This window comes from Perissodus microlepis, chromosome 6 (genome assembly GCF_051167445.1).
Source record: "Perissodus microlepis isolate ML-2025 ecotype Zambia chromosome 6, ASM5116744v1, whole genome shotgun sequence".
Classification (NCBI taxonomy): Eukaryota; Metazoa; Chordata; class Actinopteri; order Cichliformes; family Cichlidae; genus Perissodus; species Perissodus microlepis.
The window spans coordinates 38,696,644-38,712,191 of record NC_140466.1 but is presented as its reverse complement, the minus strand read 5'-3'; the positions used below and the strand labels follow the sequence as shown (position 1 = coordinate 38,712,191).

General features: G+C 40.9%; 1 protein-coding gene across 1 annotated transcript in view; it reads left to right on the top strand.

Moving 5' to 3' along the window:
• LOC146386226 (heterogeneous nuclear ribonucleoprotein L-like) overlaps window positions 1-15,548 on the top strand; it is a 55,312-nt gene that overhangs the window by 14,756 nt on the left and 25,008 nt on the right. Inside the window, exons 2-6 of the mRNA XM_084932312.1 lie at window positions 10,004-10,122; window positions 12,035-12,272; window positions 14,018-14,105; window positions 14,447-14,541; window positions 14,632-14,704. Coding sequence (XP_084788438.1) covers window positions 10,004-10,122; window positions 12,035-12,272; window positions 14,018-14,105; window positions 14,447-14,541; window positions 14,632-14,704 — 613 coding nt within the window. The remainder of the gene's footprint in view (window positions 1-10,003; window positions 10,123-12,034; window positions 12,273-14,017; window positions 14,106-14,446; window positions 14,542-14,631; window positions 14,705-15,548) is intronic.

Here is a 15,548-nt window from a genome sequence, read left to right as displayed (position 1 = left end):
TACCTTAATCAAGGCATGTAATAACAACATGTGCCAGAACATGCAAAACAGTGCAAAAGTAACATGACAAAACTCTGTTCAGACAGTGAATGGACTGATTATAGTGCTTTTTGAGTTTCCCGGATTACTCAAAGTGCTCTATACAACATACCACACTCACCCAATCACACACTTTCTCTTAACTGAGTGCTTCCTAACTACATTGATACACATGCACACTCTTGACATGCAAACTGGAGGAACCAGGGATCAAACCACTAACCTTCTCATCAGTAGGTGACCTGCTCTACCGCCTGAGCTATTGCCACCCACTGGCAAAGTTGACTAAACCGTTACTAGGTTTTGGATAAAGTGTACACTCACAAACCTGTCAAACCTGCATTTGAACATTGGCTACCATAGCAGTATAGTATTGCAACATGGCATTTGGGTCTTCTAACTAAAATAGGAAAATAGGAACATAAATAGTGCCATCATTGCCAGACCTTGCAACTTCTGACACCAGTCAGTCAGAAGTGCCAGCTTGGTGCCAGATCTGGGCCAGACCTGTTTTCTATGGGCCTGGGCCACACATCCATACTCTATTGTCAAGCTCATGTCAGTCTGCGTCTCTTTGTTTCTTGTTTTATTGTGACAGTCTTGCGTTCCATGTTCAGTGCATTTCAGTTTTGTTTCCTCACTCTCATTAGTTCATGTTCAGCTGTGTTCCCTCCTGTGGTTTGTTCCCTCATGTGTATTTATGTCTGCGTCTCCCTCTGTCCTGGGTCGCGATCTTCCTCATACCCAGCTGTGTTGGTTTAGTTTCCTGTATTCTCCAGTTCAGTTTTGTTGCTTCAACATTCCAGCAATAAAGCTCTGTTTTTGTGTTAAGTCCTGCCTGCCAAGTCTGCTTTTTGGGTCCAATCCTGCCTGCCTCACACACAGTTCATGACATTAACAGCTTCTAGTGATGCTTACATGGTCTTAACTCAGACTTACCAGTAACCACCAATGAAAGAGCGCCTTTCATTTCCCCCCATATCATATTTACTATTTGCCCATAAGTGCTACGCAATATTCAAGGTTCAAGGTTCATATCACACAATTCTGGAGAGTCAGGGGCCAACTGGCATAGCTCCAACTGGGTCCAACTGAGAACTTTTTTTCAGCAGGTGAACAGTTCTTACAACACAATCATATGCTGTTAGATGCTTCCCAAACACCCCATTACAGTGCTTTACCCCTGGAATGTCAGTTTCTTCCCATTGTTTGTACTGTTGTACTGGTTTTAACCGTGGCAACATATCTTGACAATCATCTTGTTCAGTTTTTGTTCTGTAAAAATAGTTTTGTTCATCAGTGAGAATTACACTTATGTATTTTCCAGTATACACTGCCTGTTTGTACTCTCTCAGTTTCCTGTTTCTCTCTGTACTTTCTCAAACTGTTCATTAACCCGGGTACCGGTTTAGCTCACTGGGATGAACGATATGCTGCAGGGCTTTGTCGCATGTCTTCCCCTTTCTCTCTCTCCCTCTGCTTTTCTGTTCACTGCTCTGTGCAAAAAAAGCCAAAAATAAAATATTAAAAAAATATATTTAAAAAAACTGTTCATCAACCCCCCTTAAACACACGTGGTGTTACATGAGGTCAGCTTGTTACTGTGTAGTCTGATGAATGTGTGTGTGTTGTACAAGCCTCACCAGTTCATCACAAACAGGAAACGCAGCAATCTGTTGGAGTCTCTACTCATACGCTTACAGCAGCAGATCAGCATGATATTTAACCATCTGCAACATTTTGCTCACCGTGTTATTATCAAGTCATCTTTCCCTGACACAATGACAATTGTGTTGTAAATTGAAGTTAACACATAGACTCTCAACCCAACAAGTTGACTGGACAATATGGCGACAACAGGAATGTTTGTTTAAAAGATCCACATTCAATTTCTTTGCATTGTAAATCTTTTGTATATTGTTTAGTCACTGGAATATCTTCTGTTCCTACAGTTTTAATAAAAAGTTTTGGTTTTTGATTCCAGTCTGCTTGTCTGATCACTGATTCTCTAGCATCACATATTTCCAAAAGTCAACCTGTTCTCCTGCACCCCAGAGCAGAAATTGTAGCAAGTGTTTATAAGTAGTGGGCTTAGCATTTGATGAAGTGTAACCTGGTCTTCCTTTCATCTTCATTGCACACAATAATTGTGTGTGTCATTAATCTGGTTTTCATTGCGCAAATGTCTGTCTTGTTTTTATTGCATCTGTGTCTCTTGTTTTACTTTTTTACCTTTTGTTGCAGTGTCTTATCACCCCTCCCCTTCTCACACGAGTAAGCAGCCTCAGTTTCCTACTTTTCAGGACAATCCTTAGCCCAGTGACATGTGGCTCTCCACTGAAAACAGCTCTGTCTCTCTCTAACCTTATCCTCCTCCCCTGGCCTCTCACTTGTTCTGCAGTAGTCTGTGTTTGGCTCTTGTACATTTTAAGCTCTGTCATTTGGACTTTTTCTTCAGTCTTGGCTTTCTTGTTATTATTTTTCTTGCCATTTTATTCTCCATGTATGGCAAATCCTTCCACCTCAGACATCCTTGCTATCCCATTGTACACATATGCTTATACTTAGTCTTGTACTTGTACAGGTTTAAACACAAAGCAATCCCACAGATGTCCTTCCCAGTTTGTGATTTGGGGGCATCTCTCCATCCAAGAGACAGTTTTAATAATGTACAGCTGTTTCATCCTCTTGTTGAATACAGGCCATGCAATGGTGAAGTTGTCAAACAGTGTAGTTTTGGCTGTGGTATATACTGCTGTTCCACTTGTAAGGTTGGGGGAAATGTTATTATCTGGCCACCCACTGCTGACTATTGACCAAACTGTTTGTACCCAATAAATTGCAGTAGTGTTCGCTCGCTCTGTGGTAGAGTAGCACTTCCTGTTCCTGCTCAAACACAGTGATGTTTCCGAGTAGCTTATCTGCTTAGCAATTTAATTAAAAAATTTAAATACATTCTTTATTCATAGTATAATCTTCACGTGCTTCATCCGAAGCACACTTTCTGTGTACTCACTACCTAATTTATAGCCAAAGTATTCACTCACTGTCTCTGTACTGTTTCGCTAGCTTAGCTTAGCTCGTAGCCGACTCGTTAGCACCATTGCTACTTCACCTGTCCCTCCTGCACTTTCTTGCTCATTGTGTCAGATGTTTAGTTACTCCTCGGCCTCCTTTAGCAGTAATGATATCTGTAACAAATGTAGCATATTTGCAGCTCTGGAGACCAGGATTACTGAATTGGAGACTCAGCTTCGCACCCTTCATTCACCCGTAGCTAGCCAGGCCCCTGTAGCTGGTGCAGCCGAAGATAGCGTAGGCCCCGCTAGCTGTTCCCCGGCAGACCCCAAGCAGCTGGGGAAAGAGGGCGGCTGGGTGACGGTGAGGAGGAAGCATAGTCCTAAACAGAAGCCCCAGGTACACCACCAACCTGTTCATGTGTCTAACCGTTTTTCCCCACTCGGCGACACACCCGCCGGGGCTCAAACTCTGGTAATTGGTGATTCTGTTCTCAGACATGTGAAGCTAGAGACACCGGCAACCATAGTCAATTGTCTTCCAGGGGCCAGAGCAGGCGACATTGACGGAAATTTAAAACTGCTGGCTAAGGGTAAACGTAAATTCAGTAAAATCATAATTCACGTCGGCAGTAATGACACCCGGTTACGCCAATCGGAGGTCACTAAAATCAATATTGAATCGTGTGTAACTTTGCCAAAACAATGTCGGACTCTGTAGTTTTCTCTGGTCCCCTCCCCAATCAGACCAGGAGTGACATGTTTAGCCACATGTTCTCCTTAAATTGCTGGCTGTCTGAGTGGTGTCCCAGAAATGATGTGGGCTTCATAGATAATTGGCAAACCTTCTGGAGGAAACCTGGTCTTGTTAGGAGAGACGGCATCCATCACACTTTGGATGGAGCAGCTCTCATTTCTAGAAATATGGACAAATTTATTAAACCCCCCAAAATATGACTATCCAGAGTTGGGACCAGGAAGCAGAGTTGCAGTCTTACACGCCTCTCTGCAGCTTCTCTCCTCCTGCTACCCCCCCAAAAACCCATCTCCATAGAGACTGTGTCAGCTCCCAAAAAGACAAAAAACAAACTAAAAACCAGCAATAAACAACTTAAACATAAACAATCACAAAGAAAGAACAATACAGTATCCACATCTGAACCAAAGAGGAAAACAGTGAAATGTGGATTATTAAATATTAGGTCTCTCTCCTCCAAGTCTCTGTTACTACATGACTTAATAATTGATCAACAAATCGATTTACTCTGTCTTACAGAAACCTGGTTGCAGCCGGATGATTATGTTAGTTTAAATGAACCAACACCCCCGAGAACTACCAGAAATCTCGAAGCACAGGCCGAGCGGGCGGTGTGGCAGCAATTTTTCACACCAGCCTATTAATCAACAAAAGACCAAGACAGACTTTTAATTCATTTGAAAGCCTGATGCTCAGCCTTGTCCACCCCAGTTGTAAAACTCAAAAACCAGTCTTACTTGTTATCATCTATCGTCCACCTGGGCCTTACACAGAGTTTCTGTCTGATTTCTCAGACTTTTTATCTGATTTAGTTCTCAGCTCAGATAAAAATAATTATTGTGGGTGATTTTAACATCCATGTAGATGCTAAAAATGACAGCCTCAACATGGCATTTAATCTGTTATTAGACTCAATTGGCTTCTCTCGAAATGTAAAAGAACCCACCCACCACTTTAATCACACTCTAGATCTTGTTTTAACATATGGCATAGAAACTGAACATTTAACAGTGTTTCCTGAAAACCCTCTCCTGTCTGATCATTTCCTGATAACATTTACATTTACAATAATTGATTACACAGCAGTGGAGAGTAGACTTTATCACAGTAGATGTCTTTCTGAAAGCGCTGTAACTAAGTTTAAGAATACAATCCACCCACTGTTATCATCTTCAATGCCCTGTACCAACATAGAGCAGAGCAGCTACCTGAACACTACTCCAACAGAGGTCGATTATCTTGTTAATAATTTTACCTCCTCACTACGTACGACTCTGGATACTGTAGCTCCTGTGAAAACTAAGGTCTCAAATCAGAAGTACCTGACTCTGTGGTATAATTCTCAAACACGTAGCCTAAAGCAGATGACTCGTAAGCTGGAGAGGATATGGCGTGTCACAAATTTAGAGGATCATCATTTAGCCTGGAGAAATAGTTTGCTGCTTTATAAGAAAGCCCTCCGCAAAGCCAGAACACTGATTGAAGAAAATAAGAACAACCCCAGGTTTCTCTTCAGCACTGTAGCCAGGCTGACAAAAAGTCAGAGCTCTTTTGAGCTCTGACTTTAACGTTAACGTTGACTTTAACGTTAACGTTGACTTTAACGTTGACTTTAACGTTAACGTTATCCCTTTAACGTTAACTAGTAATGACTTCATGAACTTCTTCACAAATAAAATTTTTGTCATTAGAGAAAAAATTACCAATAATCATCCCACAGATGTAATATTATCTACAGCTACTCTTAGTACCATTGATGTTAAGTTAGACTCTTTTTCTCCAATTGATTTTTCTGAGTTAACTTCAATAATCACTTCCTCCAAACCATCAACATGTCTTTTAGACCCCATTCCTACAAAACTGCTCAAAGAAGTCCTGCCATTAATTAATTCTTCGATCTTAAATATGATCAACCTATCTCTAATAATCAGCTATGTACCACAGGCCTTCAAGCTGGCTGTAGTTAAACCTTTACTCAAAAAGCCATCTCTAGACCCAGCAGTCTTAGCTAATTATAGGCCAATCTCCAACCTTCCTTTCATATCAAAAATCCTTGAAAATCCTTGAAAGTTGTCAAACAGCTAACAGATCATCTGCAGAGGAATGGCTTATTTGAAGAGTTTCAGTCAGGTTTCAGAGCTTATCACAGCACAGAAACAGCTTTAGTGAAGGTTACAAATGATCTTCTTATGGCCTCTGACAGTGGACTCATCTCTGTGCTTGTCCTGCTAGACCTTAGTGCAGCATTCAATACTGTTGACCATAATATCCTATTAGAGCGATTAGAACATGCTGTAGGTATTACAGGTACTGCACTGCAGTGGTTTGTATCATATCTATCTAATAGACTCCAGTTTGTACATGTAAATGGAGAGTCCTCTTCACACACTGAGGTTAATTATGGAGTTCCACAGGGTTCAGTGCTAGGACCAATTCTGTTTACATTATACATGCTTCCCCTAGGCAGCATCATTAGAAGACATAGCATACATTTTCACTGCTATGTAGATGACACCCAGCTCTATCTATCTATGAAGCCAGATAACACACACCAATTAGTTAAACTGCAGGAATGTCTTAAAGACATAAAGACCTGGATGGCCGCTAACTTTCTGCTTCTTAATTCAGATAAAACTGAGGTTATTGTACTCGGCCCTGAAAATCTTAGAAATATGGTATCTAACCAGATTCTTACTCTGGATGGCATTACCTTGGCCTCCAGTAATGCTGTGAGGAACCTTGGAGTTATTTTTTACCAGGATATGTCCTTCCATGCACATATTAAACAAATATGTAAGACTGCTTTCTTCCATTTGCGCAAAATCTCTAAAATTAGAAAAATCCTGTCTCAGAGTGACGCTGAAAAACTAGTTCATGCATTTATTACTTCCAGGCTGGACTACTGCAATTCATTATTATCAGGATGTCCAAAAAACTCGCTTAAAAGCCTTCAGTTAATCCAAAATGCTGCAGCAAGAGTACTGACAGGGACTAGAAAGAGAGAGCAGATTTCTCCTGTATTGGCTTCCCTTCATTGGCTTCCTGTTAAATCCAGAATTGAATTCAAAATCCTGCTCCTCACATACAAGGTCTTAAATAATCAGGCCCCATCTTATCTTAATGACCTCGTAGTACCATATCACCCTATTAGAGCACTTCGCTCTCACACTGCAGGCCTGCTTGTTGTTCCTAGAGTATTTAAAAGTAGAATAGGAGGCAGAGCCTTCAGTTTTCAGGCCCCTCTTCTGTGGAACCAGCTTCCAGTTTGGATTCGGGAGACAGACACTATCTCTACTTTCAAGATTAGGCTTAAAACTTTCCTTTTTGCTAAAGCATATAGTTAGGGCTGGACCAGGTGACCCTGAATCCTCCAAAATACGTAGGCTGCCGGGGGATTCCCACGATGCATTGAGTATTTCCTTTCCAGTCACCTTTCTCACTCACTATGTATTAATAGACCTCTCTGCATTGAATCATATCTGTTATTAACCTCTGTCTCTCTTCCACAGCATGTCTTTTATCCTGTCTTCCTTCTCTCACCCCAACCGGTCGCAGCAGATGGCCGCCCCTCACTGAGCCTGGTTCTGCCGGAGGTTTCTTCCTGTTAAAAGGGAGTTTTTCCTTCCCACTGTCGCCAAAGTGCTTGCTCATAGGGGGTCATATGATTGTTGGGTTTTTCTCTGTATCTATGAAGCGCCTTGAGGCGACTTTTGTTGTGATTTGGCGCTATATAAATAAAATTGAATTGAATTGAATAAATTATACTGGAATTGGGCAAGTCCTTGCTGTCCTCTTTGGGTCTGGCAGATGTTTGTAACTTCTCTCTTGTCATTTTCAGGCCACAGTCAGTGAACCAAAGTTATATTTCTATCCGGGCCCATGACTTCAACCATGGGTATTATGGTTGTCATCATTACATTTTTTTCCTGATTTGGTGATATAGGGAGAGAGTGAGATGATGCAATGGCTCTAGCACTTTCTGGTGTGAGCTGGGCGACTTTGTTGATGGTGACACTCAATTGATATCTTTTTTTGTGCCTTGCCTATGCACAGTTTTTCTTTCTTTGCATTTTAATTCATTCATCTTTAACTTGTATTCACTTTCTCATTTTCCAGTGATTTTGAGCGAAGACCCTCTTTTGGGAATTCATGTTCATTTATGGACTTAAATAATAACTGCAAAATTTCCTTAAACATGGGTTTTTACTGATTATAGAAATAACTGTTGTAACACAGTAATTATATAGCTTTTATCGCAAGAATATATATTGTTGCAGACCTGCCTGTCTACCACAACAACAGTGTGCTAGACACTGTGCAACAAACAGTTTCACTGATAGCTATCAGTGATCATTGATAGATGTCAATACTGAGCATTACTGATTAAGACTAAGATTGTGGCTACTCCTCTTCTAATGAGGTTTATGTTCCCTCCTGAGATTTACACAAAGTTCTAGAGGCACACTCAGAGCTACCTTTTGCACCTGTAGAGTATATTGAGTAAAGTATCCTATTGCTAGCTTTGGCATCAGCCAAAAGGGTCAGTGAGGTACTGCCTGCAGTTTTCCCAATCAGATGGTTGGTGGTTTGATCCCTGGCAACTCCAGCCTGCATGCCAAAAATCTTTGGGCAAGATAGTAACCCCAAGTTGATCTCTGATACATCCATTGGAGTATGATTTGTGTGAGTGCTAGATAGAACACACCTACATATAGAAAAGGTATTTGTATGAATGAGAGTTGTAAGTGGTTTGAGTGCTCAGGTACAGTAGAAAAGCACTATGTAAGAACCAGTACATTCCATTTATTAGCTTTTCTCTACTTGCCATTTGCAGATGAGAGCCAGAACCACTTTAATTCACTATGCCTTATCCATACATTAAGCAATTATCTAGACAGGACTGAGGGGTTTAGGAAAAGCAACCAAATCTTTGTAGCTTTAACTCCTTCTTTAACCCTTTAAGACCTACCATAGAACCAAGTCCGCCAGAGCTTATATTATATTTTTACATGTTGTAGTGCCATTTTTGGGAGAATTTCAAGTTGCTATACATCAATACAACCATTACAGCCTAAATCTTAATAATATGTATGCATTAAGTGCATAGTAACTACATAAATTGCAAAAAAGTGCAATAAACTACAAAAAAATTGAAAATCATTTTTGTTTTTTTAACATATATTTCTAGTTAGAGAAATTTAAGAGGCTTATACCTCAAAACTGTAAATACAAAAAAGTTGCACAAAATAATTTCCCACCACAGGAAATTTATTTTGAGTGTCTTCATAGTTTTATTTTTGAAATACACCAATTTTTATACACTGCAGGAAAAACTAAAATAAATATTATAATGCAAATTTGCAAAATAACATCATGTGCATCAAAATAAACTATTTCCAGCAGTGCAATATTAGTCCTAAGCGTCCCAGAAACGACACAGAAAGTCATAAAGTCAAACATAACTTTTAAAAACACCAGTATAGGCTCATGAGGCCCTGATGGTAAAAAAACTACATTTCCGTGAAAATGACGTCACTTCCGGTTTCGGACAGGTCATGGCTGACCTGCGATAGTTCGCACTGACGTCTATTCCAACGTAGGAAGTGTTATGAACAGCTGATCGGCAAAAAAAAAAAAAAAGAACAGCTGATCGGCAAAGCTGTTTCTGGAATATTATGTTTTTGTTGCTGCAAGCGCTTTTTATGCAGTTTTTGCAAAGCTATATGTGGAAGGAAACCGTGACCTAGGACAAGCTGATGGTATAAGATGTAAGTACAACTTCTCCGGTTTCTCCGTGGTTGCAGTGCTAACAGGATTTAAAAGTAGTTGCGCAAAACGGAGCGTGCCCGCTCTGATCGGTTTTAAAGGGTTAAAGGTAAGTCTATGTCTCGCCAGGGGTTGTCCGACTGGGTGGTAGAGGTCCAGTCTTCCAACAAGGTGGACCACAGCCTTTTGTGCAGCTGTGTGCACATTCCATATTGACTGCCTCATGGGACCTTTTTAGGAATGTTTATGTAGAGGACACCTGTCAGCAAGTCCTTGAAGTGACTGGTCATGCCAGAGGTTGCTTACCATAGTGGGATACTGAACTCACCTTTCAAAGAACCCTGGTTACGCTAGTAAGCAAACATTTTCTTTGTGCAAAGTAAAATTAAGAAAACATCTGAGTTCATTTTTATTTTCTCTACAGGATTGTTTGGATGACAGTCGTCGCATCCCCCCATCTCCAGTTGTCCATGTTCGAGGACTTTGCGATGCTGTGGTGGAAGGTGACCTAGTGGAGGCACTTGACAAGTTTGGCAACATCTGGTAGTCCTGGTTTAACTCTAAATACTGTTGAGGCCATTTAAAAAATATTAACACACTTTCATTTAGCTTGGAATTGCATTGCACATTGACTTTGGTATCATCAACTTTTTTTTAGTGCACACCTTGCAATGTACAGGCATGACATGATTTTGAGCTTGTTCTAGAAAGCTTGTTTAGCAAGCTGCAACCCTAAACTGTATGAAACAAATGCCTTATTCCTAGTGTTAAATGACTAGAAAGACCAATTAAAAATTGGAAACATCCCTGACAAAAACTGACGTGCAAAGTTAGCACTGTCAAATGGTGGGATAAATCAGGTACCAAATAAACAGTAAATTCCTAATGTTCATGACAAAAAAATGGTCAAACATCTGAGCAACTTTGACAAGTGGAAGAAGGCAGCCAGTGAATCAGTTTCTTTATATTTACCTGGGAATGAGTGAAGTAGGATATACTAGCTAATGCACTGTTATTAACCTTGGGTCCTGACATTTGGGCAGTTTTTCTTTTGGCAAGAAACAAACATCAAAATGTTGCTGTAGACTGTGCACACATACAGTTGGGATGTGTAGCAATGACACCCTGTGGCGGGGAAGTTAATTACAGTCACATGCCTGGCTGCTCTTTCATCTACAGGTGCGCAGCACCAAATGTGACTAGGGATTCCAATGCTTACTATGCACTGAACATTTCCTCATTGCATCATGTACATGCAGCTTCTGCATGCTACTTTGCTTCTAGGATGACCACAAGGGGGCAGTATATAGCAGTGTGCAACACGCTTTGAACAAAGTCACTTTAACTGGAACTGAACAAAAGCTGAATTTGCGTGCAATAGTATTTGCCTGCAAATAGAGCTTGCATCGTTGTCTGTATATGTCATCATCATCATTGATTTGATCAACAATAAAGTCACCGAGGTATTTCACCTTTTTATGAAACGCAATAGTATTTTGGGACAGTTAAACACAGAGAAATCTAGCTGTTTATCCTGCTTGGTTCTACATATCAAAATAGCACTTTTAATAGCATTGTACTTTATATCATAATGCAGACCATATTCAGTACAGATATTAAGCTCCTGTAATCCAGCACTACTGGGACTAAAAACAACCAGGTCATCTACATACATAAGATGATTTATCCATGTTTTACCTAATATACGCCCAGTGTTACAGGCTCTCAGCTATATGGAGAAATCATCAACATATAAATTAATTAAAATTGGAGACAAAATCCCACCCTGTCTGACACCATTGGGTCACAATCCACGTGTTGTTTACCCAGTCCAGTTTATTATCTGTGCTTAGTCCAAGGTATTTATAGTCCTCCAAAATGCGTACCCCCAGTCCACGGCGATAAGGTGAAAAAAAAATTTCTCAATCCACATGTTTGAGAGAAAACAATTTGAAACACACTAACACGCTACTAATAAGTAAAAGAGAAAAAACTAAGAACAAAAGTTTAAAGAATGGAGAAAAAAGGTAATAACTGAAATAGGCTGCCTTCCAGTTGGCACATGTGCATGAGATTTTGTGATTTACCTTAATCACAGATAATAACGACAGAAATTCCAGTATAGAATAAGTGTTCTTGATTGGATCTATATTCACAATGTCATGATCGCACAGTCACATCAGTTCATACTTGCTTTTGCAGCAATGGCAAAACATGCAAGGTTACAAAAGTTGATAGCTGTGTGACCTGCTGAAATGATTTCAAAGTGCAGCTTGTGCCAGTAGTCATCATTTTCGACTTGGATTTCATTAACTCTTCTGGGACACTATGGTAATTTCTTGTGAAGCACTTGGTGATGTTTATGTTGAAAGATGCTATAGAAATAAAAATGTACATACTTTTACTTTACTTGCTCACCTTCTCTAACCTTCACATTTGTCTCCGCTATCGGCAGTTATGTAATGATGATGCCTTTCAAGCGTCAGGCTCTGGTGGAATTTGACAGCGTGGAGAGTGCTGAGCGCTGCGTGTCATTCGGAACCCGTGATGCTGTCTACGTCGCTGAGCAGCAGGCTTTTTTTAACTTCTCTACCAGCCAGAGAATCACCAGACCCACCAACACAGACGACCCCTCCAGTGGAAACAAAGTCCTCCTGTTGTCCATACAGAACCCTCTGTATCCCATTACCACTGTAAGTCCTTTACCCCACCTAAGACTCTTGCCATATCTTCAACTTGTGTTAGAAAAGAAACTTTTTGCTATCTGAGCTAAAACTCTTTAACCAGGTCTCTTTTTACCCTTCAAGGACGCCTGCTCCTGTGTTAATAATGATTACAGTCATTGTACATTACTTAAAATGTTTGCCTCAGGAATAGACCCTGTGCATGAGAAAATGCTAACTTCCTGGTTTGAGACCGGATGTGGAGTTGTACATTTCTGGTAGCTTTACTTTGCGGTCAATCGCTACTTCGAAGATATACGCCAAAATCATGTCCAAAACTCGAAAATGGAAAGATCGCGTTAAGTTACAAAGAGGAGAAGGTGGGAACGCTCACTACTGTTGTGTCATAAAAAAATCTAATGATCAATTTTGACGTTTAAAGAGTTTAGATCGATCAGTTGTTTACATCACTCAACACAAGCAGAACTGCATCACTGCAGCAGAAGACACATCGTCCACATTCAGAAGCACATCTCTGTATAGTGACTGGTCTTATGATTTAAACAGGCAAATGTTCAGCATTCAAACTACAGGTGAACAATAGTCAAGCCAGATGTTTCCCCCGTTATGTTGATGTCAGCTAGTCAAGTACACACCTACACAGCATGTTAACAAACCGTGAAAAAAGCCACACAAAAAATGAATGATTGCTGGTAACGGTTTCTATACATTAGTATTTACGAAGGGTATGTTGTGACTTACCTTCAAAATTACAGTGGTCCCTCGCTAATAATGCGGTTCACCTTTCACCTCGCTGTTTCGCAGATTTTTTAGTGCAAGTTTGCATGCTTATTTTTTTTTATGTCAAATTGTGTCCTGCGTCCTGATCTGCTGCAGACGATCTCCTCCGTGACGTCTCTCCTGTACAGTACAGAATCGCTGCATCGATCGCTAGCAGTGTGACTCTGAAGTGCAGTACCGTATGTCCACGATGTCCACGAAACGTTTTGCACCGTCCAGCCATCTTCATCCGCTTTATCCGAGAGGGAGAGGGAGGTCTGGGCCTCTCTGCTTAGGCTGCTGCCCCCGTGACCCGGTTTTGCACCGTCAAAAAATAAAATTGGCTACTTGATTTCACCTATCGCTGGTTATTTTTAGAACATAACACCCGCGATAAACGAGGGACAGCTGAGAAATATAACATTTGAATCCCTTTTCTCTTTTGCCCTGAGGCGCAGGGAAAAAATATCGACAAGTCGATGAACATCATTTACAGATATATTGGGTAAATGCCCAAGACATCTATTGAAATGTAAATCGCCGCTTGATTCATTCATTTGCTTAACTTGTTTTGGACCGTAAACAAGGAGCGAATAGGACACCGGAAACAAAGCTCCCTACAGGAGTTTCCGCACCGGAAGTAGCATATGCTAACGTGCACATAGTCTATACCCTGCCTTCTGAGATAAAGAGATACAAGCTTACATTGTCAGACATCTATTATTAACAAACCCTCTGTGCCTTTGCTCTGTGTATACATTTTTTATCTGTGTATACATCCTCAACAATATCTTTGTAATTTAGATTAGTGCTAATGTCTCACTGCTTATTTGTAAAATAATGTAAGCTTTTAACTTTTAGTTAAAATTAGCTCATAAATGTAAAGGTTTTAAGTGTTAAAGCCCATTTTCCATTTCCGTTTTCTTAAGTCCATTTTCTTGGTGACCAGTAAGTACGTTGCAGTTTTTACAGTGTGGTCTCTGTCTTTCTCTCAGGATGTGTTGTACACTGTGTGCAACCCAGTTGGTAACGTCCTACGTATTGTCATCTTCAAACGCAACGGCATCCAGGCCATGGTTGAATATCCTGACTCTGTGTGTGTGTGTGTGTTGTGTGTGTGTGTGTATGTGTGTGTGTGCGCACACAATTGCATGTGTGTTTGGGGTATATCACAGATTAGCAGAGAAATGCCAACATGCGTTTTCATTTTTCTAAGCTCCAGTTCAGAGCTTAATAGACTCGTTTGGATACAAAATAATGAACACAGGATGGTAGAAGAGGATTATAGCTAACTGGATGTGTTTTGTTGATGCCAGATCAAAGTTCACTTCATTAAACCTGACAGTGCATCATCTTGAGGGCTGTGGTAGTCTTGTTTTTCTCTGCTGATCCTGATGAGTCAACCTTAACAAGCTTGTTAACATTTGAGTCAGTAAAGGATGCTCAGAAGGCCAAACTGGCTCTGAATGGAGCTGACATCTATGCTGGCTGCTGCACACTCAAGATTGAATACGCTCGGGTAAACACATGCACATACACTCACACAGTCATGCCCATGCACATGAACACACATCTAAAAAGAGGTGCTGTGCTCTGTTGCCCCTTGCAGCCCAACAGACTGAACGTCATCTGCAACAACAACACCAGCTGGGATTACACCAAACCCTTCCTCCTGCACCGAGGTAGTGTTCCCTCTTTTAATCTCCGATCAATGAAAGCAAACACACATACACACAATGACGTATTCTGGATGTCATACTCAGTGGAGTTGTAGTGATGGTGAGGCAGCTGGTTCCAAGTGTTTTTTTTCCCATTATCATGAACATGAATGTTTATGATAATAGAGCATAGAAACAGAGGTTTTGTTTTTGACCAGCAGTTTTTGTTTTGTTTTGTTTGGCAGATGGCTGATCTTAGTATTTTAATGAGCAACTGCCTTTACTGACCTACTGGGAATGTAGAGAAATGTGCACATCTGATTTTTTTGTTTGTTTGTTTGTTTGTTTGTTTTTCCTGAAACAGTTCTCCATAGATTTTTTTTTTCAGCACTTTAAGCATATTCTTTAAAGTTTACTTCGAGGCAGTCCGAAAGTCTTTTTCCATGGCCACTCAGAACTCCTCCCACACCTGAGTTTTTGCTTCAGCCACTGCCCGAGCCACTTCACGCTTGGACTGTCAGTACATATCAGCTGCCTCTGAAGTCACACAGGCTAACCAAGCCTGATAGGACTCCTTCTTAGCCTTGTGGCTCCCTTCACCTCTGGTGTCCACCATTGGGTTTGGGGGTTAACCAACAACAGGCACCAACCACCTTGCGGCTGCAGCTCAGTGCAGCGGCTTCGGCAATGGAAGTGCTGAACATGGTCCATTCAGACTCAATGTCCGCAGTCTCTCTCGGAATGCTGGTGAAGCTCTGCCGGAGGTGTGCGTTGTAAATCTCACAGACTGGGGCCTCTGCCAGACATTCCCAGCACACCCTCACTATACGTTTAGGTGCACCAGGTCTGTCCAGCGTTCTCCCCCGCC